Source organism: Schistocerca serialis, chromosome 1 (genome assembly GCF_023864345.2).
Source record: "Schistocerca serialis cubense isolate TAMUIC-IGC-003099 chromosome 1, iqSchSeri2.2, whole genome shotgun sequence".
NCBI classification, from domain to species: Eukaryota; Metazoa; Arthropoda; class Insecta; order Orthoptera; family Acrididae; genus Schistocerca; species Schistocerca serialis.
In genome coordinates, this window is record NC_064638.1 from 687918922 (window position 1) to 687945688 (window position 26767).

At 39.6% G+C, this 26767-nt stretch overlaps 1 protein-coding gene across 8 annotated transcripts in view; it reads left to right on the forward strand.

The window, feature by feature from the left end:
* LOC126480439 (muscle M-line assembly protein unc-89-like) overlaps positions 1 to 26767 on the forward strand; it is a 263864-nt gene that overhangs the window by 157869 nt on the left and 79228 nt on the right. For 5 of the 8 annotated variants that reach the window (XM_050103867.1, XM_050103864.1, XM_050103869.1 and 2 more), the window contains exons 4-8: positions 4495 to 4593; positions 5711 to 5812; positions 11862 to 11963; positions 21456 to 21548; positions 22546 to 22647. In XM_050103867.1, coding sequence (XP_049959824.1) covers positions 4495 to 4593; positions 5711 to 5812; positions 11862 to 11963; positions 21456 to 21548; positions 22546 to 22647 — 498 coding nt within the window. The remainder of the gene's footprint in view (positions 1 to 4494; positions 4594 to 5710; positions 5813 to 11861; positions 11964 to 21455; positions 21549 to 22545; positions 22648 to 26767) is intronic. The other 3 variants (XM_050103871.1, XM_050103872.1, XM_050103868.1) reach the window with 2 other exon arrangements.

Sequence of the window (26767 nt, forward strand, 5' to 3'; positions counted from 1 at the left end):
CAAGAGGGGCAGTCTCTGATCGATCATTTACTTTGCTTGGAATCCACCATTCAGCAGGCTTTTTCCCAGTGCCGCCATCTGGTTGCAGTATCTTTTGAACTTCGCAAGGCCTATGACACGGTTTGGCGCTGTCATATCTTATTTACGCTTCATGAGTGGGGTCTTGGGGGCCCACTTCACATTTTTATTCACCAGTTCTTGTTCCATCGGTCGTTCAGGGTTTGGGTTGGTACTGTTTTTAGTTCTCCACAGACTCAGGAGAATGGCATCCCACAGGGTTCTGTATTGAGTGTACTTCTTTTCCTCATTGCTATAGATGGAGTTGTGGCCTCCGTCGGTCCTTTGGTCATCCCTGCTCTGTATGTGGATGATTTCTGCACTTGGGTTAGTTCTCTTCGAAGGCCTCTGCAGAGCGGCAGCTCCAGGGTGCTATACGACGTGCATCTGCATGGACCCTCTCGTACGGGTTTCAATTCTCTCCTTTAAAATCACAGGTGGACCACTTCTGTCGCTGTACCATGATCGACCCTGATCTGGAGATCTGCCTCGATGTACAACGATTACCTGTGGCCCCACAGTTTCGTTTCCTGGATCTTCTTTTCGACAACATGTGCACTTGGCTGCCTCATATCAGACTTCTGAAGATAGGTTGTTTCCATAAACTCAATGTCTTTCGCTTCCTTGCTCACACCTCTTGTTCCACTCTTCTCCACCTTTATCGGGCTTTAGTGCTGTCTCGATTGGTCTATGGTTGTCAAGTTTATGGTTCGGCTGTTCTTTCCACATTGCGCCTTCTGGATCCCATCCACCATTGTGGTATCCGTTTGGCCACTGATGCCTTCCCTACAAGCCATGTTGATAATCTCCTGGTTGAGGCTGGGATCTCCCTCCCTCTTCCTGTTCAGCGGTCCCAGATTATGGTTTCTTATGCAATCACTGTCCATTCGTCTCCCACTCATCCTTCCTGTTCTATCCTGTTCCCTGACCAAGGACATTGCCCAAATGATTCCCGCCCTCAGGCGGGTTTACCGGTTGGGCTCCGCTTGCGTCTCTTCGCCGTGATTTTCGGCTTCCTTCTTTATCCTGTCTCCCACATTCCCTCCCCAACACCCCTTCTTGGTTAGTTCCTCGGCCCCAGATTCGGATGGATCTCCGCCGAGTTCAGAGAGATTCCATTCCCCTGATGGTGTTCCATTGTTTTTTCCGCTGAATTTTATGGTAGTTTCAGGATGCCGTTTTTTTTTTACACCGATGGCTCTAAATCTGCTTATCATGTGGGATATGCCTTCATGTCCTCTGTTGGCGTGGAAAATAGTCTCGTGCCAGCTGCATGTGGTGTGTTCACTGCAGAATTGATGGCAATTTCCCAGGCCCTTATCTTTATTAAACAGTCCCAACTCAACCGCGTTTTGTTATGTACGGACTCAATGAGTGGCCTTCAGGCTATTGACCGGTGTTTTTCCCACCATCCCTTGGTGTCGGCCATCCATGACCATCTCGCCGATCTTCTCCATGCTACTTGTTCCGTTGACTTCCTTTGGGTCCCTGACCATGTGGGTATCCCAGGTTATGACCTTGCTGATCATTTGGCTGGAGGAGGTGTCACTTACCTCCCCTTCCCTGTAACACCTCCTGTTGCGGATTTAAGGCTTATATCAAATCCCAGTTCGCACAATCGTGACAACTCTTGGGAGGCTACCTCCCTATCTAGTAAACGTCATGCTATTGAGGTGACATCTGTCCCCTGGCGTTCTTCCTTCCACCTCTCCCGAAAGGACTCGACCACCCTGTGTCGTCTCCGCATTGGCCATACCAGGCTGACCCATGGTTTTCTTTTGCGTAATGCCACCCCCACTTTGTGGTTGTGGGGTCTTCCAGTCAGTAGCCCACATTTTGGTGGAATGCTCCCTTCTTTTGGCTCTGTGTACTAAGTATGGACTTCCCCGGACTTTACCTTTAATATTGGCAGATGATTCCCGGATGGTTGAACTGGTTCTCAGTTTCCTCCATAAAAGAGATTTTTATTTTCAGTTCTAAGGTTTTTAATCTCCCTCTGGAGGAGGGGCAGGGCGTTGATGGTTGTGGTGTCTACCACTGTAAGTTGTGTTTGGAGATTCCTGACTCCCCTCCCTGGCCAAGATCCTCTATCCTTTTTTCTCTCCCATTTATTTTGTTTTTGTTGCTTTTAGATTCGGTTAGTCACATTTTACAATACGCACTTTTACATTCCAGTGGTTGAATGCTTTTGAATAGCAAGTGGTCTTGCCTGTACTGCATCAGAGGTGGGATCTTTCCTGCCTCTAGCATAGCCTTGGGGTTGCCCACTTGTTGACTTCCCTCCTTTGGTTTTCACCGGTGACAATGCAACTTCACTTTCACGTTTTTTAGACTTTTGTCGTTATGGCTCTTCTGAGATGTAAATCCACCTGAATGGACCACCTCTGAAACAAGGGACGGAAGACATTACTGTTTAGTCCCTTCAACCCCAATCAACCAACCAACCAATCGAAACTCGATATTTTTAATTAATTTATTTTTTTCGCCAGCTTCACAAATCACTACACGGGAACAACAACAGAGCCACAGCTCTCTTCCAAGAGCACTGACATGGCACATGTTTAGAAACAATCCAGTGAATATTATGTGAAAAACTTGTTGCGCTAGCGCTGACCTCTCGTGGTGTGCCGAGAACTTTTCAAACCACCCTCGTACCTTGGAGAAGATCAGTTTTGGTTTTGGAGAAATGTAGGAGCATGTGAGGCAATACTTGACCCTACGTCTTACCTTAGAAGACAGAATAAAGAAAGAAACACCTATGGTTATAGGATATGTGATTTAGAGAGAAATTTTGACATTGCTGACTGAAGTATAGTCTTTGTAATTCTGTAGGTAGCTGGGGTGGTAAAATGCAGGGAGCAAAATGTTTTAACAGCTTGTCCAAAAACCAGATGGTGTAATAAAGTTTGAAACACATGAAGGGGAGGCAGTGAATGAGACTGGAGAGAGACTGGATTGTAGCCTGTTGTCCAATTTGTTCCTTCAGCCAGTGGTAAAGGAAACAAAGAAGAATTTTGGAAATGAAATTAAGGTTCAGGGAGAAATTATAAAACCATTGAGGTTTGTCGGGGACATTGTACTATTGTCAGATATGGGCTGAGTATTTTGAAGAGCAATTGAATAAAATGGCTAGTGTCTTGGAAAGAAATTATAAGATAAACATAAAAAAGTGAAACAAGGGTAATGGAAAGTAATACAATTTGAGGCACTGATAACCATAAGGGCCCAAAGCATGGAAACAAAGTTTTTAGAAAAATAGTTTTGTGAAAACCAAATTTATAGACAAACCACTAGTCTCATAGGTCTGAATTGTTTTTTAATGATCTCAACACTGTGTACTTAAAAAAAATAATGTATCCACTTTATGATATGACATATTAATTAATATTTATGATTTTATTTGTTATTAATGTCAATTCACAAATTCTCCATATGTAGGCTACTGACAAGTATCGTTTGACAGTTGTTAACTTTGTAATTAATGTGAAATTAGAACTAGAATGTAAAGAACAGACTGTAAATGCACCACATACACAGCTATGAATTATTTCAACACTTCATGGTCCTTGTTATCATCATTTCTTTGTGCACATTCTGTGGTTTGAGGTGTTAATTCATTGTGTATTTTATATCCTTACAGAATATAAATTGTATTTTGTGAGTGATAAAAATTAGTTGATCATGGAACTTCTGCATTTTTATATGACCAAAGCTATTACTTTCGATGCAAGTACAGTTTATACCCACAAACATAAAAAGTACATATAATTATTGTTGTTATTTTATACTCAATAAATATATATATATATATATACTGCAACTTCCCTCTGTTTCACACTACAAATCAATTGTTTTCGAATAAAACCTTTATTAAATATTAAAATTTCAGTATTACTTAAATACTATTTATACTTAAGTAACAGACAGGAGGATGACTCTGTAGAACAAAAATGTTCCATAGGTTACTCGGCCTTTTATATATCCTCACTCAGTTCACTATGTTCATTTTTTTGAGGGATCTAGTAAGACACTAATCATATACATAAAGAAAGCAATTGTTGTGTGGGTCCAACCTTAACTGACCAAAGATACTAGGAAAGTATGGCAGTCTCCGGTAGTTTTACAACTCTATCTTTTAGCTCAACAAACTGTATTATCTGTAGGACCAATCTTGCTTTCTGTGTTGTGTGATAACAATGTTCTTTTTAGCCTTTAGGTCATATCTAAAGTGCAGTTCTGTAACTATTTGTAACACAGTTGCTTTTTAAATAAATTTTGAGGGCTTCTGTTGTCAGGTAATTAGTACTTCTACATTAATTAAGTTGTCCTTAATGACTGAATGCTTAGTTTAATATTCTTAACTATCATGACTGTTGCTTCACTGTTTTTTTCGTCTATATGTGATGGATTATATGTTTGTTTGTTGTTATTATACAGGTACCTCTATCAGTTCAAAAGAAACTATACAGACTCCAGTAAGGAAATCTTTTCGTACTAAAAGGAGTATAGGGAGGGAAAAAGAAAATGAAGAACCAGGTATGTAAGCCTTTTTGACAGCTATTTTGTAAAAATACTGGAGGAATGAATTAATATTTTTGGCACTATATCTGAAAAAGAATTACGAACGTGAACTTCAGAATACCCACAGAGAACAATTTGAACGCAAACTATTCTACTTGTTTCAAGGCTTGGTGAGTTTAACTCCTATCATGCCAGTGTTTATGTATCCGTGGTTTGTGCATTTCATTGCACTGTGACACATTTTCTGTGTTAAACTGTTGGTCCCCCTTAACTAGTTATTTAGGCCAAATACAGGCACAGCATGACAGAAATTGTCAGAGTGGGTGAATAAAAGGCCTAACAGCAATATTTTTTAAGTTCGTATTATGACAAAACCTACAGTTTGACTGCATTTATAAAATAAAACCATACTGCTAGCCAACACCACTCTAACTCAAGAAGAAAAGTGTCAGTATCAGCATTTACATCTTCGTTAATTGCAAGAAACCAAAATAACAAAATCGATATCACTGGATTTTTTAAAAGTGATGGTATAATAGAATACACAGTGTTTTAGCTGGGAGTAAAGATGATAATGAAATGCACAAGAACTGGAATATAGCAAATCAGTCTATTTATACTTACAAATTATTAATCATTGTTTTATTTGCATAGTGTTTATAACTAAGTTTTTTTAGTATCTGACTCTAGCGTAAGTAGTCTTCCGATCATTAGAAATATTTTAAAAAAATTGAGTGTTTGTTATTTTTCTATGTAACCAAAAAGAAGTACCATGTAATATATTATTCCTACTGTGAAAGTACATCAGGATCATCTTGAGTGATTAATGTTCTCCCCATCCCAAGGTGGTTTTACTGGTATTGTCTGCTCCACTATAGGTACAAGTCAGGTATTTTGTTCTGACAATAGAAACTAATTTAATGCATTGTAATCACTCTCCAATAAGACCATACACGGTAAAGCATTATTCTGGTCAAAATAAGTTCAACACCTTTGTGCTTACACTGTTTAGTTTTTGAATAATTGTTGCATTGCAGTTTATAAAGTTAAAGGAATCATGAAAGCTGCAGTGTTCTCTTTGTGTGTAACATCAGTGTTTTTCAATACTGGTACTTTTCTTTTCATGTTTCAGGTGCACCCTTTATCTCAGTGGAAAATTTCCCAGATAGAAAATCAAGCCAAAGAAAATCGAATAAAAGGAAGAGCAAATGGGAGGAAGAAAATGAAGGAATGGGTATGTCATCCTTTTGTCAAATGCCAGTGTTAGGGGCTAAATAAATTAGAGATAAAATATGTTGGTAATATTTTGTTGTCAGGTAGCAGTAAAACTCATGCTGCAAAGTAGTTGTGTTATAACTTCCTGCTCTTATGTGCCACATGATGTGCAGTGGGTTTGAGTGCTTGATGGTAAATGAGGAAGTCTGGAAAGCTCACAGTCTGTTGATAAAGCTTGTGCTGCTTGGATTATTTCAGTAGCTTTGGTGATTCACATATCCTCTTCTAGGGAAGGATCTGACTTACAATATCCCATTGAACAAACGTTTTATTCCAGTGCCAAATGGATCACTGTGTCTAAGGATTTGATGTAGGATTTGTTATATGCTGACTTGCAATTCCATTTATAGCAGAATCCGTGTAGATCTACAATCAACATAACGGTGATTGTGTGAGTGGCTGTGACTGCTACTGCTGCTACTGTTTCAGCAACTTTCGTGCTCCTCAAATGAAACTTCTCTGGCTGTGATAACAGGAGTACTTCATGGTTGTCCTACATACTGCATAGCAATGCAGGTGTCTGATGTCACAAATCACTTGTCACAATTTCCAGAGACAGCACTTGTCATTTGGCAACATATAAAACTTGGTCCAATGTAAAGTTCAAAGACCAAATCAGTCCTCAGGTTATGGAGTCCATTAAGATGGGCACACTGGTGTTACTGCAGGCCTCAGATACATATAAACACGAAAGGCAGGCTCTGGGTGATGCTCTTGTGGCCCAGGGAGCTATCTTGCGTGAAACATGCATCCCTGCCCGATTTGGCAATTACACAGATCAGTGATGTATTTACAATGTCACTGTCTGGCAGAACTTTTAGAAAAGAAAAATCATTCAAACATATGCATGTATGCAGATCTTTCCTGGTTGTTTTCACAGTTTTCTCTTTGGAGCTGAAGAATATTTGTTGGCTATGTGGTTAACGGGCAATGTTGTAGAACAGTTGCTTTTTGATCTAGAGAAACTCAGTTGAAAAGTGGGGAAAATAATTGTGAATATCCTCTCACAAAATTTTACAAGCCTAGTTCAATCCATGGGTCAGGGAATTATTGATAATTACAAATGATATCAGAAACAGTTTCTTCAAACCCTGCTTCTGAAGCTGTCATAGGATCCCATTGCCATTCACATTAAGCATGCTACATATAGGGCAGTTGAACCTTTGAGTTAACTGGAGTAAGCTTCCTAAAATCAAACTTACTGAAGTTGTTGTTGTTGTTGTCGTTGTTGTTCAGGCAGACAATGATGAATTTGTGCATAATGGTAAGCTTAGGACAGCAATGCTCAACCTCTTAGTTCTGCATCATCATCATCCCCCCCCCCTCCCCCCCCCCCCCCCCCCCCACACACACACACACACACACACACACACACACACACACACACACACACACAAAAGGCAAATATAAATAAAATTACTATTTCACAGCACTATTACTAATGGAATTTTGACTGTGATTCTGAATGAAAAAATTATTTAATATTATATAAACACATTACACAAATTTTATACATTAAGAGAATAACAACAGTATAAAATGTAATAAAACTATTTCTATTATTTTGGGTTGCTGTATTTTTGGGGCAGTGTAAGAACATTTGTGTATGACATATACATTCATGAGAAATTTCCATGTTGATCTGTATGTGCTCTTAGTAATTTTATCTTCTTTTATGATATTCACTATGAGAGCATGTTTGAACATGCATATGAATGTGTTTGAAAAAGATGTCACCAGTGTAAACTTGGTGCTTAAGATTTCATAACTTCAGTGAAGTTTCGATTGCGTAGCGTGCATCTGGTGCTTTTATTTTAGCCTGCAGTTAACCATGAAAATGGTTTGGTCCTTCTTTTTCCCTCTCTTATGCAACATAGATAAATTTGTGGAAAAATGAAGTGAGCCATCTGCATCCAGTGTTGAAGACAAGGGTGTACAATGACAGTTGACATTTAAATTATGATTTTATCTCATTGGGTACACAGCGTGTTGTTTGCTTTCACGTTCTCTCTGATGAAAGGTTGAAGCTGTCAAAATTAGACACTTGAATAGTAAATATCTTGAATTTTTCAAAGGATAGTTACATACTTGGAGAAATCAGCAACCTTTTATTTGTAAGCTGGCAGTGCTGATAAAAGTATAGTTAAAATGTTTTATGTTGTAGCATTAAGAATACTAGGATATCCAAACCCCATTCAGTTACCGAAAATCTCATATTGCCTGCTGCTGTTGATGTGACAGTATTTTTGGAGGTGTGGAAGAAGCAAAATAACGGAGAAAAAAAAAATTCTGCCTTCTAATAACACAATATCGAGGCATATCAATGAAATGGTTGACGATTTTTGGAGTCAGATAACTCATCAAGTGGATTAAAGTGAATTTTTCAGTATTCAATACCAGAGAAGGAAAGTTGCTACTCACCATATAGCGGAGATGCTGAGTCGCGGTAGGCACAATTAAGTCACACACTCATAGTTTTTGGCCATTAAGCCTTTGTCAGCAGTACACACACAAACACACACCTCCAGTCTCAGAGAGCTGAAACTACACTGCGAGCAGCAGCACCAGTGCATGATGGGAGTGGCGACTGGGTGGGGGTAAGGAGGAGGCTGGGGCTGGGAGGGGGAGGGATAGTATGGTGGGAGTGGTGGACAGTGAAATGTTGCAGTTTAGACGGAGGGCAGGAGAGAAGGTGCGGAGGGGGGAGGGGGTAAGTAGTGGAAAGGAGAGGAATAAAAATAAATTAAAAGACTGGGTGTGGCGGTGAAATGACGGCTGTGTAGTGCTGGAATGGGAACAGGGAGGGGGCTGGATGGGTGAGGACTGTGACTAACGAAGGTTGACGCCAGGATGGTTACGGGAACATAGGATGTATTGCAACGAAAGTTCCCACCTGCGCAGTTCAGAAAAGCTGGTGTTGGTGGGAAGGATCCATATGGCACGGGCTGTGAAGCAGTCATTGAGATGAGGGGTATCATGTTTGGCAGTGTGTTCAGCAACACGCTACCAAACATGATACCCCTAATACCCCTCATCTCAATGACTGCTTCACAGCCTGTGCCATGTGGATCCTTCCCACCAAAACCAGCTTTTCTGAATTGTGCAGGTAGGAACTTTCCCTGCAATACATCCTACGTTCCCATAACCATCGTGGCGTCAACCTTCGTTAGTCACTGTCCTCACCCATCCAGCCCCCTCCCTGTTCCCATTCCATCACTACACAGCCTACATTTCACTGCCACACCCAGTCTTTTAATTTACTTTTATTTCTCTCCTTTCCACTACTTACCCCCCCCCCCCCTCCCCCCTTCCGCACCTTCTCTCCTGCCCTCCATCTAAACTGCAACACTTCACTGTCCGCCACTCCCACCATACTATCACTCCCCCTCCCCATCCCAGCCTCCTCCTTACCCCCACCCAGTCGCCACTCCCATCATGCATTGGTGCTGCTGCTTGCAGTGTAGTTTCAGCTCTGAGACTGCAGGGTGCGTGAAAGTTGCATTTGCGCGCGCGCGCGCGCGCTGCGCGCGCGCGCGCGTGGGTGTGTGTGTGTGTGTGTGTGTGTGTGTGTGTGTGTGTGTGTGTGTGTGTGTGTGTGTGTGTATGCTCTTGACAAAGACTTGATGGCCGAAAGCTATGAGTGTGTGAATCTTTTTATTGTGCCTATCGCGACTCAGCATCTCCACTATATGTTGAGTAGCAACTTTCCTTCTCTGGTATTGTTACTTCCATCCTGGATTTTTCAGTATTCAGTTTGATGAAACCACAGATGTAGAAACATGTCTCAGTTCTTCTGTTTTGTGAGGTATGTATGTAATAGACACGTCACTCAAAGAAAATATGTTATTTTGCAAAACAGTACAGGGTCTTGCAACTGGACAGTGTCATTTAAATTTGTTGTGAGGCTAGTAGAAAGTATACCAACATAGATTGACCGAAACATATTGCAATACGTAGTGATAGTACAAAGGCATTAACAGGAAAGAAAAGTGGATTAATGAAAATATTAAAAGATCATCCATGCGCAGAATGGATGCATTGCTTCTTTCAGACATGATCTTGTCACAAAAAATCTCAAATTCTTTGTTTAGCTGTAAAAATGGTTGATTTCATTAAGTTTTATGTAGCACACTGGTTGCTGAACTATACAATATAATGGGTGAAAATAAAATCTCTCTTTCCCATGCGGCAGTTATATGGTTATGAGAAGGAAAAGTGTCCCCCAGATATTGGAATTGCAAGATGAATTAATAATATTTCCCAGGATAAACAAACACCTTTCTCATTGGTTTTACAAAATACTTTTACAAGATAATTAGTGTATGTCGTTGGCTCTTACACTTTCAGTTTAATAAACAGCTCTTAAAAAGGTCATGTTCTGAGGAAAACTGACTTTAAAATGCACATTAATTGTAGAGAAAGTTTCAAAACAGCTTGTGTGATCAAATTACCAGTAGTCTTGAATGCAAAAATTGTGAATCGTAATTCCATAAATAATGTTCGCTACATAAATATGGAATTTGTTCATGAAAATTATTAACATTTGGTGTGTTTTTATCATAAATATTGTTCTCTGTCATCTGTGATAGTGGTTCAACGTGTTGTCATTGATTTGATATTGGAAGTAAGTCAGCCAATTTTGGACTCTGGGAGGCAGTGTTAGACTATGTATTGTTGCATTTCAATTAATGTGAATTGAAAAGGATGTAATAAAAACATGTTATTAATCACAAGTTTTTGTCATTAAGAAGCTTAATATCTGGGTTATTAGCCTTCAAAGCAAATATTTCGACATGGTCCCACTCAATTTGGATTATATTGAGAAAAAGTTGAATGAATAAGATACAATTATTAACCACAGTTTATATTGCTTACACATGCATTTCCATGAGCTAAACCTCTGTTGATGGATTATTTCAGATAAGATAAAAATGAGTTCTCAAAGTGATGGGTACTGAATCTGTTCAGTGGAAGTGTTGTTGCAGCTGCTTTTAAGTTATCATATGAGATTCACGACCAGGTCATCGAAGGGCCTGCTGACAAAACACTAAAACTGCAATTTACATCTACAGATTTAAATAAGTTTTAGCTTGCTTATCAAAATGAGTATTAAAATTTTGTCACAGAAGCATTGAAAATATTACTCTGTTTTGCAATGTCTTGTATCTATGAAAAAGTCTGTACATTTACGGTTGTGCTAAAATCAACTTTTATCACTCAAAAACAATTCACTTTTGTGTGTTTCTAATGTAGATCAACAAAAGGGGAAGCTCTTAAGTGAAAAATAAATGCAACCATAACAGTCATTAATTTCTTTTCATTATATTTTTACTTACTGTAAGTAAAATGTTTACAGTAACTACTTTTTCTCCATAAAGTGATTTCGCTATTGTTTAGGTTACTTCTCGACCCCCTTTTAATATCACTGTGGCCTCTTTGGGGACCGTAACTGCCAGGTTGAGAAACAATGGCTTAGAGATAGTAAGCAAAGATGTTCATGGGGGAGGAAAAAACGTCTAGTGGTAATCAAAGTGCTACAAGGGAGTTGGTTGGATCAGCGAGAGGTTCTGAAGCACTTGAAACTGCCATAACATTTGTGGAACATAAATTGACAGCCTCCTGAAGGGTCATTTTTATATTAAAAAGAGAGAGTACAATATTGAACAAAGATAAGGTCTTTCTTTCCAAATACATATTCATTTACGTTGTACCTCTATTCTGTAGTTCCATTTTATTTGTCAGAAAATGTATGTACTTAAAAATAGCATCATTGTTTGCACCTAAATATTTAGTAATTTTTGCTGCCAGCATAGCTGAAATGAAAACTTGTGCATAATTAAAATTTGTTTGCCTGAAGCAAATTGTTCTGAATCATCTTGAGTAAGCAGTCTCGGCTGTGGAGGATTGAATTGTCAACAGTGTTAATGTAGTTATATAACAGCAGAAAATTTTGTTACATTAAATAGTTTTGAGTTGAATAACACATACATTGGTCATTTCTTTTACAGTTGTAACCAGTCATTTGGCAGAAAATGCACAGACTCCAAACAGTAAGTCGAGCCTTACCAAGAAAAGAAGGAAGAGCATGCAAATTTTAAATGAACAACCAGGTATGTATTTCCTATCACCAGCTCAGTGAAATAGGAGTAATTAAATACTGTCAGTATTTTGTCTTCGATCAAATCTACTGTGAACTTGTTATTGCTGAAAAGGCAGGATGATGTTTGTTATTCTGTTCGGGAGGGGGCTCTAAATAGTCTGTGGTAATGAGGTTGCAAAACAGAATGGCGAGAGAACATCATTTTGCATTCAATGATATCATTACTGAGGGCAGTTATTACTATGTGAGAGTGAGGACCTGAATGTGAAAGAACAAATTTTAGAGTATGTAGGCAATGAACCATTCCAAGCAGTTGGAAAGAGATGCAGCTCATTCCCATTTTACGAAGGGATTTGGATTAACCCATACAATCATGTATTGAGGACATAAATTTCATGTAGAATAATGGAATATATTTCATGCTTGTGTGTTATGACCTTCTTTGGAGAACATAGGTAACTCTGTTGGAATCAGAGAACTTGCATAACTTAACTCACACTATTTCATCCTCAAGACTGAAAGACCGCTAGTAAGCCAAAAAAAAAAAAAAAAAAGTCATTCAAAAATTACAGGTAGTCTTATATTTGCAGATTAAACCATTTCTGCTGAGGCCAACATTTTTACATTGTTGTGGAGCAATAAAGCTTTGGCTACTGAGGTCACGTGCAGATTTATTTTGAAGGATTCAGATGGGCAGAGTTTGACAAACAAAATGTTTACTTAAACTTATGGCTTGACTTTTTTCGGGTTCATAAACATTTTATTTTTATCTGTTATTACTTTTATGTTGTAATTTCAAGTACTGGCACGTTCCATGACCTTGGAGATTTGCTCCTCAATTTGGTCCTACGGAACATGTGTAAATAAAATAAATAACAGGCTCAATATTTCCTGATACACCAAAGCTCTCAATACATTATCAACAGGGTTCGAACAATCACATGAAATCGACTTTCGCAAGTGCAAGAATACACTAGCAATCCAGCCCATCAGTTACTTGACTGAAAACCACTACATTGTGTGCACTGCCATGTAATATTCATCTTCGTAGCCCGTTCCTGTGCTGTGCCATACCTTGCACCTGTCTGCAACATTCTAAAACTACTTATTGTTGTGGTCTTCAGTCCACACTTTTCTATCCTGTGCAACCCTCTACATCTCTGGTTAACTACTGCAACCGACATCCATTCAGGCATACATGCTCTACTCAAACGTTGGTCTCCACCTACAAGCTTAATTCAATACTCTCTTCCAAAACCAGACTGATTATTCCTTGATGTCTCAGGATATGTCATAGCAATAGACCCCTTCTTTTAGTCAAGTTATGCCATGAACCATCGTTTCCCTCAATTTGATGTAATACACTCTAGTTAGCCATTCTGTGCACCAAGCTAATCTTCAGCATTAAGCCATAGCCTCACATTTCAAAACCTTTCATTCTCTCCGTGTCTTGATTTCATATTGTCCAGGTTTCACTTCTGTACAAACCTAAACTCCAGCAAATACCTTCTAATGGTCACAATTGGTGTCAGATAAACAATAAAACAAAGAATGTGAGTTCTTTATGTTGCTTTCGAGGGACCGAAGCAAAGGTTTCACAAATTCAAATAGCGTAAATTACTTGAGAAATTATCCGAATAGAAGTGCTGGGAATAAAGAGGAAATTTCCAACTGCACACTACGTGGAACTAGAAGCAAGGACTGACTTGTGTGGAATATTTCCTGTAGTGTCTGACAAAATATTACTTTCTTATCAATGTCACATAATCTTGAAGGAAACTGCATAACTATAAGCTAGGCCATATGTGCAACTTCAGTTAGCAAAATTAGATGATGCGATACTGTATGTATTGGGTAATGAATCCATTTTGCACCTACATCTAGAGGATCACCTTTAATAAATTTTGTGAGTGATGTTAAAGAAGCCGTAAAATTCTTTTCTTTGGATGCAACAGAACAAATAAGAAGGAGAGCATGCTGTGCTGTTTTGAAAGCTCCTCAATGCAGTAACTTAACTTCCACAGAAAGGGCAGTAATATGATGTGACGTCTTCGATAGGACCCTGAGACAGTGATACTGGAAGCTGATAAAGGTAAAGCAACGGCTTGTTACCTCATGGTGTGTAAGCTGATAAGATGTTTTATGTCCTTATACAGTGACAGATAATAATAATAATTTCTCCTCGTAAATTTTAGACCCCTGTCACAGTCATAAACCTTGATGAGGTGGGTAGCTCCAGTGTCTCAGTGATAAGGATAGTTGTAATGCAGGTGCAAACACAATGGAAGAATATCTGTGGAAACACCATACTAACCCTTGAATTCTGAAGAGCAGTCCATTCAGTAGTTGCTGGGGCTGGACCTGTAACATTAGCAAACATCACCTTGCCTTGCTGGTATTCTGTGTGGCTGAAAGCAAGGGGAAACCACAGCTGTTTTTCTGAGTTCGTGCAACTCTACTGTATGGCTTAATGATGGCGGCACCCCTACTCGAACCTCTGCATGTGGACTATTCAGATAAAGAAACTGGCAATCTTCAAATTGATAATTGTAGATTCCTTCATAAGGTAGTTGGGTTAGAGAGTTAGAAAGGAGATAGATTATGTTAAAGTTAGATATAGTCCAAATTAATGAAGATCAGTGACAGGAAGAACGGGACTTGTGATCAGGTCCATAAGAGTTTACCAACCAAAAATAAAGTACAGATAATGCAAGAATAGTCCTAATAATCAAAAAGGAAATGGAAATACGCATACACTACTATAAATCGTATAGTGAACACATTATTGTAACCAAGATAGACGCAAAGCAAACACACATCACTGTAGCCTGGGTTGCAACAGGTTCTGGAGTTCAGGGAATTTCAAACACACCACGGAAATTGGGGGAATATCAGGGAAATTAAAAAAAAACTGGAAAAATCTCATTTTTGTCTCAATAGATGAAATGGTTTGTTTACTGATGTGTCGTACATCGTCGCTGGCTGTGTGCATCTGAGTACGTGCGGCACTTCCTTACTGCCACATTTCTGCTGCTTTTCTTTCCTTCCTAACGCACCCTTCAGCTTGCAGTCAGTGCTGCCACAACATCTTGCCACTAACCTAGCAGCTGTCAACCAGAGGCAGGGAGGCATGAGGAGTGATTTATGTGGATCTGAGTCACGGTGAATGTAGACACAGCGGCCAGAGACAGAGGTCATGTTTGCACAAGTTGTATCTGAGTAATTGTGTGAATGTGTGCGTGGTCTCATTTTCTGACAAAAGCTATGGTTGAAAATTTAGTTGTGAGAGTGTGTGATGGTCTTTTCTCGTGCCTGTCTGCGTCTCAGCAGACATCTTTATGGTGAGCTGCTACCTATCCTTATTATGATTGATTCTCAGAGTATTTGACCAAGTTATCTGTTGCAGGATTGATCGCTGTGGTCTCTTGTCATGAACATGTTGTCTGTGGCTCGTGAATAGCTGGCCACATGAGTGGATTTCCACAATGGGTCACAACCCGAGGCCGTTTCTGCGGCTATATGTAATGGGTCGAGCCTGCTGATCTGAAGCCATTCAGTTCCCACTAATGTGCAAGCCCTGTCCATCAGATCTATTCTCACAAATCTGTGAGCAGGTTGTGTCTGTTTGTGTGTGGCTCAATGAAGCAGATTTTCATGGTTTATCCTTGGAGCCAGGACTGCGGCGCTCCTCAGCATACCAAAGGCCTGGGTGATGGATTTTAGGAATTGTGACTGTCTCATCACAAATATGTTGTACAGTGTGGTGTTTTATGGGTATTTTTTTTTTGTTCTAACATATTTTGGCACTTCAAAAGTGATTTATATGTAAGAAAGTATGGACAATAAGAAGAAGAAAATTGTCAGTCGCTGCCGCTTTGGATGCTATATACTTGTATATTTCTCATAAGAAGAATCCCACATTACCTACAAAATAATAGATACAACACAGTGAGTAATAATCGACAATAACGAACATAGTAGAACCAACATTTTATTAGCAGTCACCTACAGTGTTGGTTTACACAATTGTTCTCCACCTTGTACACTTCTTTCAAGGGGCCTACTTTTTTTTTTTGAGGTTATTTCTGAAATCAGTGAAGGTATTTTAAATCTGCCTTGCGACTCCAAGGAAATATGTATTTTTGTCACTAAATGTGCCTCGTATTATTGAAATAAAATAACATCAGTGGTCTTAATGAAACACACTTACCATTTGGCTTGTTATCTCCACCAAAAAACAGTTCATTACAAAAGATGTTGATGTTCGTACTTGAGATTTTTGCTCACTTACCCTTGAGATCTCTACATTTGTCAGGGAAAAATGCTAAAACTTGTCTGAAAATCAGGGAATTTCACCCTGGTAAGGCAAGTTTATATGCCAACTAGCTCTGCAGGTGAAAGCATCAGGAGGTAAAGGAAATTGATATAGTTAAAGGACACAATAATTTGTGATGGGTGGCTGGTATTCGTTGAAAGGAAAAGGAAGAGAACTTGGACTGGTGAATAGAAATAAGTGGAAGCTGCTTGCTGGAATTTTGCACAGAAAATAGTTTAATCACTGCCACCACTTGGTCTAAGAATAATGAAAGAAGCTGTATACGTGGAAGAGATCTTATATAATGGTAAGGCAGGTATTTCAAAACAAGATTTTAAACTGTAAGACATTTCCAGGGCAGATGTGTTCTATGGACGTAATTTATTGGTTATGGACAACAGATTTAAAGTGAAGAAATTTAAAAAATGTTGGAATTTAGGCAGAGATGGCATCTGGATAAATACATAATGATGTTGGAGCGTGTAGGCAACATTAAACGCCAGGACGGTCATCTCTGTCCCTGAATGGCGATTGACGATGGGTTGCCTACTACCAGCACCGTGGCGGACACAGAATCACGAGAACTCGGTTACCAATTATTCTGTTAACACTTGTACAAAGGTTGGTGGTCGAAGGCTGGTGGCCTGCATAGTATCCCAGGCAGCAGCTGCTATCTCTTCATAGCACCCTCAGGTGCACTGGCACCAAACACAGGACCATTGGGAAACAGAGAGACCTACTGAAGACACCCTAGAGGTAGTCCTCCATTAGTGGCACTTACCTGAAAGCCTGGAACCATCAAGTCTGGGTAGGTCTCATAGAGCCGCAGCTAGCTGATCATGCTACTAGATGCAATTGGAGCTGCTTGGCTCACATGGGACTTTGGCTGGCATCTGGTTTGCCATGGCATCAGCAGTGCTCAAACAAAAGTTCGCTAGTGTCCTGAGTGTCAAGTATTTATAGTTGCTCTGCCCAGTTTTGTTGCGATAGGGCCCACCTTGAGCCACTTAGGCGACCAAGATAAAGCAACATTGGATCACAACATGTGGAAATTCAGCACACTGCTGTGGTTGACTGGGGTTTTGCAGCACAGTTTGCCATCAGTATTGCAGCACCTGGTAGCAGGATTCCACTTGCTTCTCAACGAGGTGCGAAATCCAGACGAAGGGTGTTTCCTCCACAAAATGAAAGACTGTGCGGTTGTTGAGAGTTTGTTGTATCGTTGTGCAATGTTGTACTACATCAGAGGAAAGAAAGCTATTGAAGATGATTGGTTAGTTGAGAGGTGAAATTTTGAAGGTAGCAGAGAATCACATAGGTTAAAAAGCAAAGTCTAGCAGAAATACTTGTAGAACACAGAAGGTATTCATTTTAATTGACAAGAAAATAATATTTAAAAATGAAGTAGGTGAAAAGGAATACACACATCTAAAAAATGAGATTGATAGTAAATGTCTAAGCAGCAATGACTAGATGCCAAATGCAAGAGCATAGAAGCGTGCATAACTGGGAGAAAGATATGATTAAATGCCACCTATCGGATTAAAGCGGAGAAGGTGTACCTGAAAAGTAGAAGGAATGTGTTTTGAGGGTAACAGGGATAAAATGCAGGGAGTGCAGTTACAAGGGTTGCAAGACGTGAAAGGGACACTGATTGACTGGGGGTTGAGACAGAGTTGTTGGTTGTCCTCAATGTTATTCAGTCTGTACAAAAGACTTGGAATAGCAGTTCAACAGAATGGGTAGTGCTGTGAAGAGACATTATAAAATGAACATAAAAAGAAGTAAAACAAGGGTAGCAGAATGTAGTCGAATTAAATCAGGTGGTGTTGAGGGAGTTGGATGAGGAAATGATACTAAGAGTAGCAGACGAGTTTTACTGTTTGAGCAACAAACTAAATGAGGATGGTCAAAGTAGATGTGGTATAAAAAGTGGGCTGGCTGTAGGCAGAAGGGCATTTCTGATCAACATAATATAAATTTAAAATTTAGGGAGGTTTTTTTGATGCTATTTGTTTGTAGCATAGCCTTATATGAAAGTGAAATATGGACACTAAGTTTCTAAGATCAAAGGTGAGTGGAATCTTTTTAAACATGGTGCTACAGAAGAATTCTGAGGATTAAGTGGTTACATGGAATGACATAGGGAGGTACTACATCAGAGATCCCCAAATATTTTTGTCTCTGTCTTTTATACATTGAGTTTTTACAAATCAAATTCATTTACTTTGAAAGTAATTTTGACATCTGATACGGTGTTACTCAGTTTCATATGCATAATTGTTGAATGAAAAACACAAAATGTTAAGTTTTATACATTTATTAATTTAAATGACACAAAATGCTTATTTATTGCAGTTAGTACATAAATGCTTTTAATGAGAGAACTGAGCCTGATACTTCATTAGCAAATATGTAATATTTGGCTTCATTTCAGTTAGGTTTAACCAAACATCTCCTCAGTCACTGATTTCCAATCTATTTTTTTTAGAAGACTGGTAACCATGCTGAAAACACTTTCCAGGGTGTACGAAAATGGAAAAGCTATCAAAAACTTTCCTGCGATTGTCCATAATAAAGGATAAGTAACAAGCCCCTGAATCCTGAATTGCTATTATGCCTTTCCAAACTTTATTGTAAATTCCTTATTAGTGCCTACTCTGCTCTGTATGCATTGATAACCCAGTGTGGTATTTCGACAGTCAAAATGTCCTCAAACCTTGTCTCAAAGTCTCTGTCAGGGACATTTGAATGGTGAATGAATCATCATCATCCTGTCAGTTTCTATGACAAGTAGGGAAACTGGGAAAATTACGCTGTCCAATATTTTCTTCATTAGTTTAAGTTTGAGAAGGAAAGCTGGAATGATGGACTATGTTTTTATCAAATATAGATTGTCATGTTGTAACTGCAAGTGTAGCTCTTTTAATTTAGTAAGCAAATATGTTAAATAAGAAATGTCTGGTTTCCACTTGATTAAAATTTCCTTTTAGAATTGGATCTTTAACATTCAAAATCTAAGTGAGAAAAATCTTGTCAAACATAGCCTCTTGACAGACAGCGTACTTCAGTGTGAAAGAGTAATTGATGAAAGTTTGTGCAGTTTTCTTCACGTAACTGCACGGACAACCTAGAATTCAACATGCTGCTTCAAATTTTGTTTACTAGATTAATTACAAATTGAAGAGATTGCATCAAGTTACTGCTCAGATTTTTTTAACAAGTAAATGATGTTGATTAATGGTGCTGTTACTGATATCCCATGTGCATTTTGTTTCAAATGGCTTATCAATCCATGATAATTGCCAGACATGGCAGGTGCTCCATATACTGCCCCTGGCATTATGTTTGATAAAGGGATTGCTTTTTCCATGAAATAATCTTTCAAAACATTAACAAGACTAACATATACAACTAATAATGCTTCATTCCCAGGTAAAGTTTACTCGTCCAGTTGTTTGGAGAGGTGGTCATTTGCAGATAATTACACAAGATGCTTTCAATATCATAACCCATTTCATGAATATGTTCTTTGAACTGCATTGTTACTCGGAAGAATTCTTTCGAATATATTATAAGCAGGTTTGTGTAGAATAGTTTCTAAAACCTCTTAATTAGCTTGCAGAATTAACTGTTCCCTGTTAGTATGTAGTTTTCCAGATTTTGCTATAAGTAGCAAGTTATTGTAAGATGCCACCAAATCACTGTCTCTTTGGACCTCAAAGTGAACATAGTGTCCATTGTGGGTCTCTCTTTGAAGTTGTATTACATATTTCAAATCTTTATCTGTTTTATCAGGATGATACATTCTAAGATTGACATTCATCCGATAGTGAGCCCAAGCTTGAAATAAGCAACACTGTACTGTCTCTGTTTCTGTTTAAATTGTCATGTTTAGTATCACTTACCTGTCAACATACATTAAGCTATTAAGGTAAATATGATAAGATAGCAATCAAAATAACCCTCTCAGCCTCAAGTCATAATCGGCGCATATCTACCCAATGAAAGGAAAAGAAAATTTGAGAAAAAAGTAATTCATTTGCTTACCTCCAGCACTCCCAAACATGACACGGATTCACTTTAACTTTTTTGGTACTGAACTATAATCTTTCCGTAGAGAGATGAACTGGGGCTCCCTAGTGGTGGATCGGAAGAAGTCGGTCTACTTTGACTTGCTGATGTTTGGTGTTCGGTTCCTGGCAATTGCAACAATGTAACAAAAACCTTGCATATGTATCCACTGCAAAGTGATTTTTGTATCGTACTATGCTGTGTTGCAAATTAATATGTCTTTGATGGGTGATGAAGTTTTTCCTGGCCCATCATGGGCAGCACCAGATACTCTTTCCACTCCTCCAAGGAGGGCAGGGGGGGGGGGGGGGGGGGCAGTACTTTATGGAGTGAAGCTTATTATTATTAATGGCTGTTGAGTGTTATAAAAAGGAGAGCAAAAATTAAAAGTTACTCCTTCCTCTCTCTTAGCCAATGAGACAAACAGTGACATAAATAGGAGCAAGCTTCAGCACTGTGACAATAGTTTGGAATTTTGGTTGTGACCTGCCTACATGGAATCCACTCTTGTGGATTCCCATTTATGTCTAATGCACCACCTTTTATCCCCCTCCCCCGCTGATATAGACTCCTTGCAGGTTAGGATTGATATAGACCACTTTGGGGCGCACTGTACTAGATTAAATTTGGGGGAGAATGGTAATTTGTGGAACAACTTGACTAAAAGGAGGACTCTATTAATAGGACAAATTCTGAGGCATCAAAGAAGAGAGAGTTCCTTAATGGAAGGAAGTGTTGTAAGTGAAACTTGTAGGGAGAGGCCAAAGCTTGAGTAATGTATGAATGTTCAAATGGAGGTCAGTTTGAGTAGATAGAGATGGAGAGGGTTGAACCTGATGTACTAGTGTGGAGACCTACAGCAAATCGGTCTTTTGATTGTGGTCTGCAACAAGAGCAACTTCCGAACATTGGAGACAGATGCAAGGTATGATGCAGCATAAGGATGGAATTCGGTGATTAGTACAATAAGTGGAGTGGGTAGTGGCATGAAATTTTGAGAGCTGCTGTTGTCATGTGATCAGTAGTTTCAAATTATTAGATTTCTTCAGTAACATTCTTAATGACTGAAGAAACATTTTGACATTAGATCTATATGTTGTTGTTGTTTGACAGATACCTCCGTGGTTTCAAAAGAAACTACACAGACTCCAACAAGGAAATTTGTTCATATTAAAAGGAGTACAGAAAAGGAAAATGATGAACCAGGTATGTAAGCATTTTTTTAACAACTATTGTGTAAAATGACTGGAGAGAAGATTAATAATATTGGCCGTATATGGTCATCCCTGAAAAATAATTGGGAACTTGATCTTGAGAATGCCCCCAGAGAACAACTTGAAACATAAACTATTCTACTTCTTGCAATGCTTGGGGAGTTAAAATCCTCTCAAGGCAAAGTTGATGTAGCTGTGGCTTGTGCATGTGACTGCACTTCAACTCAGGTTGTGTGTTGGTCCCCCATAACTAGGTGTTTAGCCCAAATAAGGGCAAGAAAGAATACACAGCACGACAGAAATTATCAGAGTGGGCGAATAAAAGGAATAACAGCAGTGTTTGAAGTTTGTATTATAACAAAACCTACATCTTATTTAACTGCATTAACCTAAAAGAACAAAATTAAAACAATTGGATTTCTCAGAAGGAAAAAAAAAAAGTTGCTATCATCAGAATATACAAGGACTGGAATACAGTAATTTAACTTAATTCATATTTTCAAAATATTAATTCACTGCCCATTCATTCCATATGTAACTAAGGTTTTTAGCATGTGGACTTATGAGTAAGTAGTCTTTTGATCATTAGAAATAATAAAGAACAGTATATTTCTTATTTTTCTGTTTAACCAATTACATGTACCATACAAACATTACACCCACTGCGGGGAGTGTAGCGTATAGCAGGGTCCTCTTGAATGGTGAATGTTCTCTGTTACTGGAACAAGGCAGGTATTGCATATTCCAACACTGGAATACTGATTCAGGGAATTGCAGTCACCCCCCAATAAGACCATGCATAACAAAGCATTATTCTTGTCAAATTGACCTCGGAGTTGAACACCTATTTATTGTACCTGAGCACTTTCCCTGGTAACTGTTGCATTGCAATTTACAGGATTAAAGATGACATGGAAGATGCAGTGGTCTCGTTGTGCATAACATAACAGTATTAGTCAATACTGGTATTTTTTCTTTTCGTTTTTCAGCTGTATCCTGTTTCTCAGTTGAAAATTCTCTGGATAGAAAATCAAGCCAAAGAAAAACAAATAAAAGGAAAAGCAAGTTGGAGGAAGAAAATGAAGGAATGGGTATGTCATCCTTCTGTCAAAAGACAGTTTTAAGGTCTAAATAAATTAGACATAAAATAATGTTGGCAATATTTTAAAGCAGTGTAGTTGTAGAACTATTTCTGCAAAGTGGTTGTGTTATAATGTGCTACTGTGGTGTGGTGCATGATGTGTGGTGGGTATAAGTACTTGGTGATACATGACAAACTTTGGAAACTTCTCAATCTGTTGAAAAAGCTTGTGCTGCTTGGGTTATTTCAGTAGCTTTGACAGTTCACGTTTCTTCTCTCCCCCAGGGGGCTCGCCACTCTTCGGTGAGTTCACGCTTGGCTACCGTGGGGCCCCCGCCATTGCAGCATTTTTCCCCTTCCATGTCTATGCTGTTGCTGTTCTTTTTCCCCTCCCATGGAGAACATGTCTTGGATGTTGTTGGGAATGTTCTGCATTGTCTGTCGCTGACATAGGAACAGTCTCATCTTTGTTTTTCACTCCCTTTCTTCGTTTCCCTTCTCCTCACGTTCCTTCGCTTCGGCGTTTCATGTTCCTCTTTTTCTTCTTCCTCTCTGTGCGCTCCTGAAAGCTGGCCTACGCATCTGACACGTAACAGGTGACTGGGTAACATGCAATTCCCAGCCCTGGGTCAACAGGTAGGGTTCGCACATACCCCCTGGTACAGGCCAGGCCCAGGAAGGGGTGATTGCCTGAGCTGCAACCTTTCCAAATTGCCTTTGGGGTCCCTCTGTCAAATGTTCGGGAAGTGTGGCCTGAGGTGTGAACAATAACCAAATGCAGGAGTGCGCCATCAGAGACGCTGGCAATCATTGGGCATTTTTTCACAATGAGTATATCATATTCCCAATCAACATCTACGAAACAGAAACATGATGAGGCTAATGATTCAGGGACCCTTCCCGCTGCACCACGGTTCCTCATGGTCTCTCATACTGAAGACAGTCAGTCCTTCGCCACGGTAAATCCGTTTATTATTCAGAAAGGTGTTGAATCAATTGCTGGCCCTTTGAACTCATGCTCTCGTTTACGGAATGGCACTTTGGTTTTGGAGACAGCTTCTGATTGTCAATCACAACAACTGCTTGCTGCCTCGCTTCTCCTTGGCTACCCTGTTCGTGTTGAGGCCCATAGAACTTCGAATTCTTCATGTGGTGTAATTTACACTAGGATGCTCAATGGTCTAACCGAGGCCGAAATCCAGTCTTACCTCGCTGATCAGGGTGTCATTGCCGTCCATTGTGTAACGAAAAAGGTAGATTCCTCCCGCACTCTTTTCCCCACCTTAGATAGAGTGGTGCTGCCATCCAAGATCAAAGCAGACTATGAAATTATCACAGTCCGGCCGTACATTCCCGAACGAGATGCATCGCTACCTGTGTCTTGTCAACACCCAGCCAAATGTGTATCCTGTGGTAGGGATGCACACGGGGGTGACTGTCCACCGCCTCCTCCCCGTTGTATCAACTGCTATGGCGGCCATGCCACCCCTCTCTCGGGATTGTCCCACGTATCTTGAGAGCAGGCTGTCCAAGAGATTCGGGTAAAGGAAAAAGTGCCCTACCCAGTAGCTCACAAGTTACTGGCTAGTCACAAACCTTGTGTTCTACCATCTTGTTGCCCCTCGCTCCATGAAGGACATGGCCACACGGACATGTGATCTCAAATTCAGCTCTGAGGTTGTGAAATTGCCAAGTGTCAAGGTAGCATCGCCATTCCCCCATACCACTGTGCAACAAACTGTCAAACTCTTGCCTCAAGGGGCGAAGCCACCAGCTACACAAGAAGTAGGCAGGAAAGGACAGAAGGTGTACTCCCATGAACACTTCCTCTGTCCCTCCAGCCAAACAACACTCGAGTCTTCCTCTAACCGGATAGTCTCGAAGTCCACCAAAGGCAAATGTTGTTCTCCTTTGGCAACTCGAAGATCCTGTTCAATGGTGCCGCCATGTGTGACCTTAGCCCAACGGGCCTCTGTCTCGCCAGTGCGCACCACCAACCGTTTTTCAGCATTTGACTCCACGGACCGTCCACACAAGCAAGACAATGCTTCTGTGGACCCCATGGAGTAGGAGCCTCCTGCTTATGTGCTCTGTAGTAGTGACAGTGACTCTACACCGGCTGTCACTGAGCGGCTGCCGAGTTGACCCCCCCCCCCCCCACATCTCTTCCTCCTCATGACTGTCCTCCAGTGGAACAGTCACGGTCATCAGTCCCACAAAGAGGATTTACAGCCGCTTTTAGCATCGCAGACACAGGTAACAGAGGATGTAGGTGCTTTATGCAAGGATTTCACAAAGGAGGATGCCGTGGTTATAGTGGGTGGTCCGGGAAATAGCATTGGCAGAGACTCTGAATATTCCATAGAGAGTGACCTGGTGAAGATAGCGTCAGCAACGAAGCATACGAGTGTGGGATTTGTGTCTGTGTTGAGACGCCATGATCGGCCTCATTTGAACTCTTCTGTAGGGAGGGTGAACTTGGAGTTGGAGTGGCTGCTTAGGACGGATATAGGGTCCCATATTGGTTTGATTCCTGTGGATGCTATCGATAGATGGGACTACACTAGGCATGGCCTTCACCTCAATAGGAAAGGGAAGGGAAAACTGTCTGGGTTGATTGCAGAAAACTTAAGGGGGGACACTGGCACAAATGGTAAAATACCAGTGGTCACAGGTGTCAGAGGGATGCCTTTTTTAGGATAGGGAAGGGGGAAAGAAAACGAGTTTTAAGAGAGATTGGCAGACACACTCAGTTTGAGAAAACAGATGAACAGGAGTCAGATTTTATCATACAGACTCCATTTAAACAGTGTTTAACAGAAAGTAATCAGAAACTGCCAGTTCATCTTCGCCAAAGAAGTTACAATACGATTAGTATGCAGTATCAGTTATCTTTATTACACCAGAACATTCCGGGACTTAGAAATAAAGTTGATGAACTACTCATTTGTATCGATGAAATGAATTCATCTAACCAAATTGACATAATCTGCCTCTCTGAACATCAAGTGACCACTGATATAGATATGTTAGACATTTCAGGATTTAAGCTAGCTTCCTACTTCTGCAGAGTAGATATGGATGGAGGAGGAGTTGCCACATTTATCAAAAACTGCCATAAATTCAAGAACATTGACATTAATAAATTCTGTTTAGAGCAGCATCTAGAAGCATGTGCAACAGAAGTAGAGTTCCATAACAGATCTTATATAATAGTAACTATTTACCGAGCACCTGCAGGAAATTATAATCTATTCTTAGATCATCTAGAAGCTCTTTTGGGTTATTTAGCAGGAAGAAACAGAGAAATTTTGATTGCTGGTGACTTTAATACAGATTTTCTAATGCAATCTTCCAGTAAACATTCACTGCAGTTAGTAATGTTGTCTTTCAATTTAACTCACACTGTAAACTTTCCAACTAGGATCACTAAATCTTCAAGGACAGCCATTGATAACATTTTTATAGACAAATCAAAGGAACAAAATCATATCATAAAACCTGTTATAAATGGACTATCAGATCATGACATGCAGCTCCTTGTTTTAGATGTAAATTCTAAGCAGATTATCAAGATTGCTAAATCTGAGTACAGGAGAGTAGTTAATCAACCAAAAATTGAGTGTTTTAGAAAACTGCTCAAAGATATGAACTGGAAAGATGTTTATAGTGCTCATGACATGAATGAAAAATATAACACATTCATGAACAATGTCAGTACCATGTTTGAAAGCTGTTTTCCTCTAAAAGTTACTCAAATTAAACAGAAGTCTATAATAAAACCATGGATTACACAAGGAATAAAGATTTCCTGTAAGACAAAAAGGAAAATGTATCTGTCGACCAAGAATAGCTCCAATGCTGATGATTTAGCTAAATACAAGGAATACTGTAAAACATTAAAAAAAGTAATTCACCTGTATAAACAAATGCACTACGAGAAGAAGATAGCAATGTCAGGGAACAAAATAAAATCAATATGGGATATAGTGAAAGAGCAGACTGGTAGAACCAGAAAGGAACAGGAGCAAATAGCACTAAGGGTAGATGACACGTTAGTAACTGATGGGCATAGTGTGGCAAATCTATTTAACAAGTACTTTATATCCGTTACTGATAGAATGGGACTT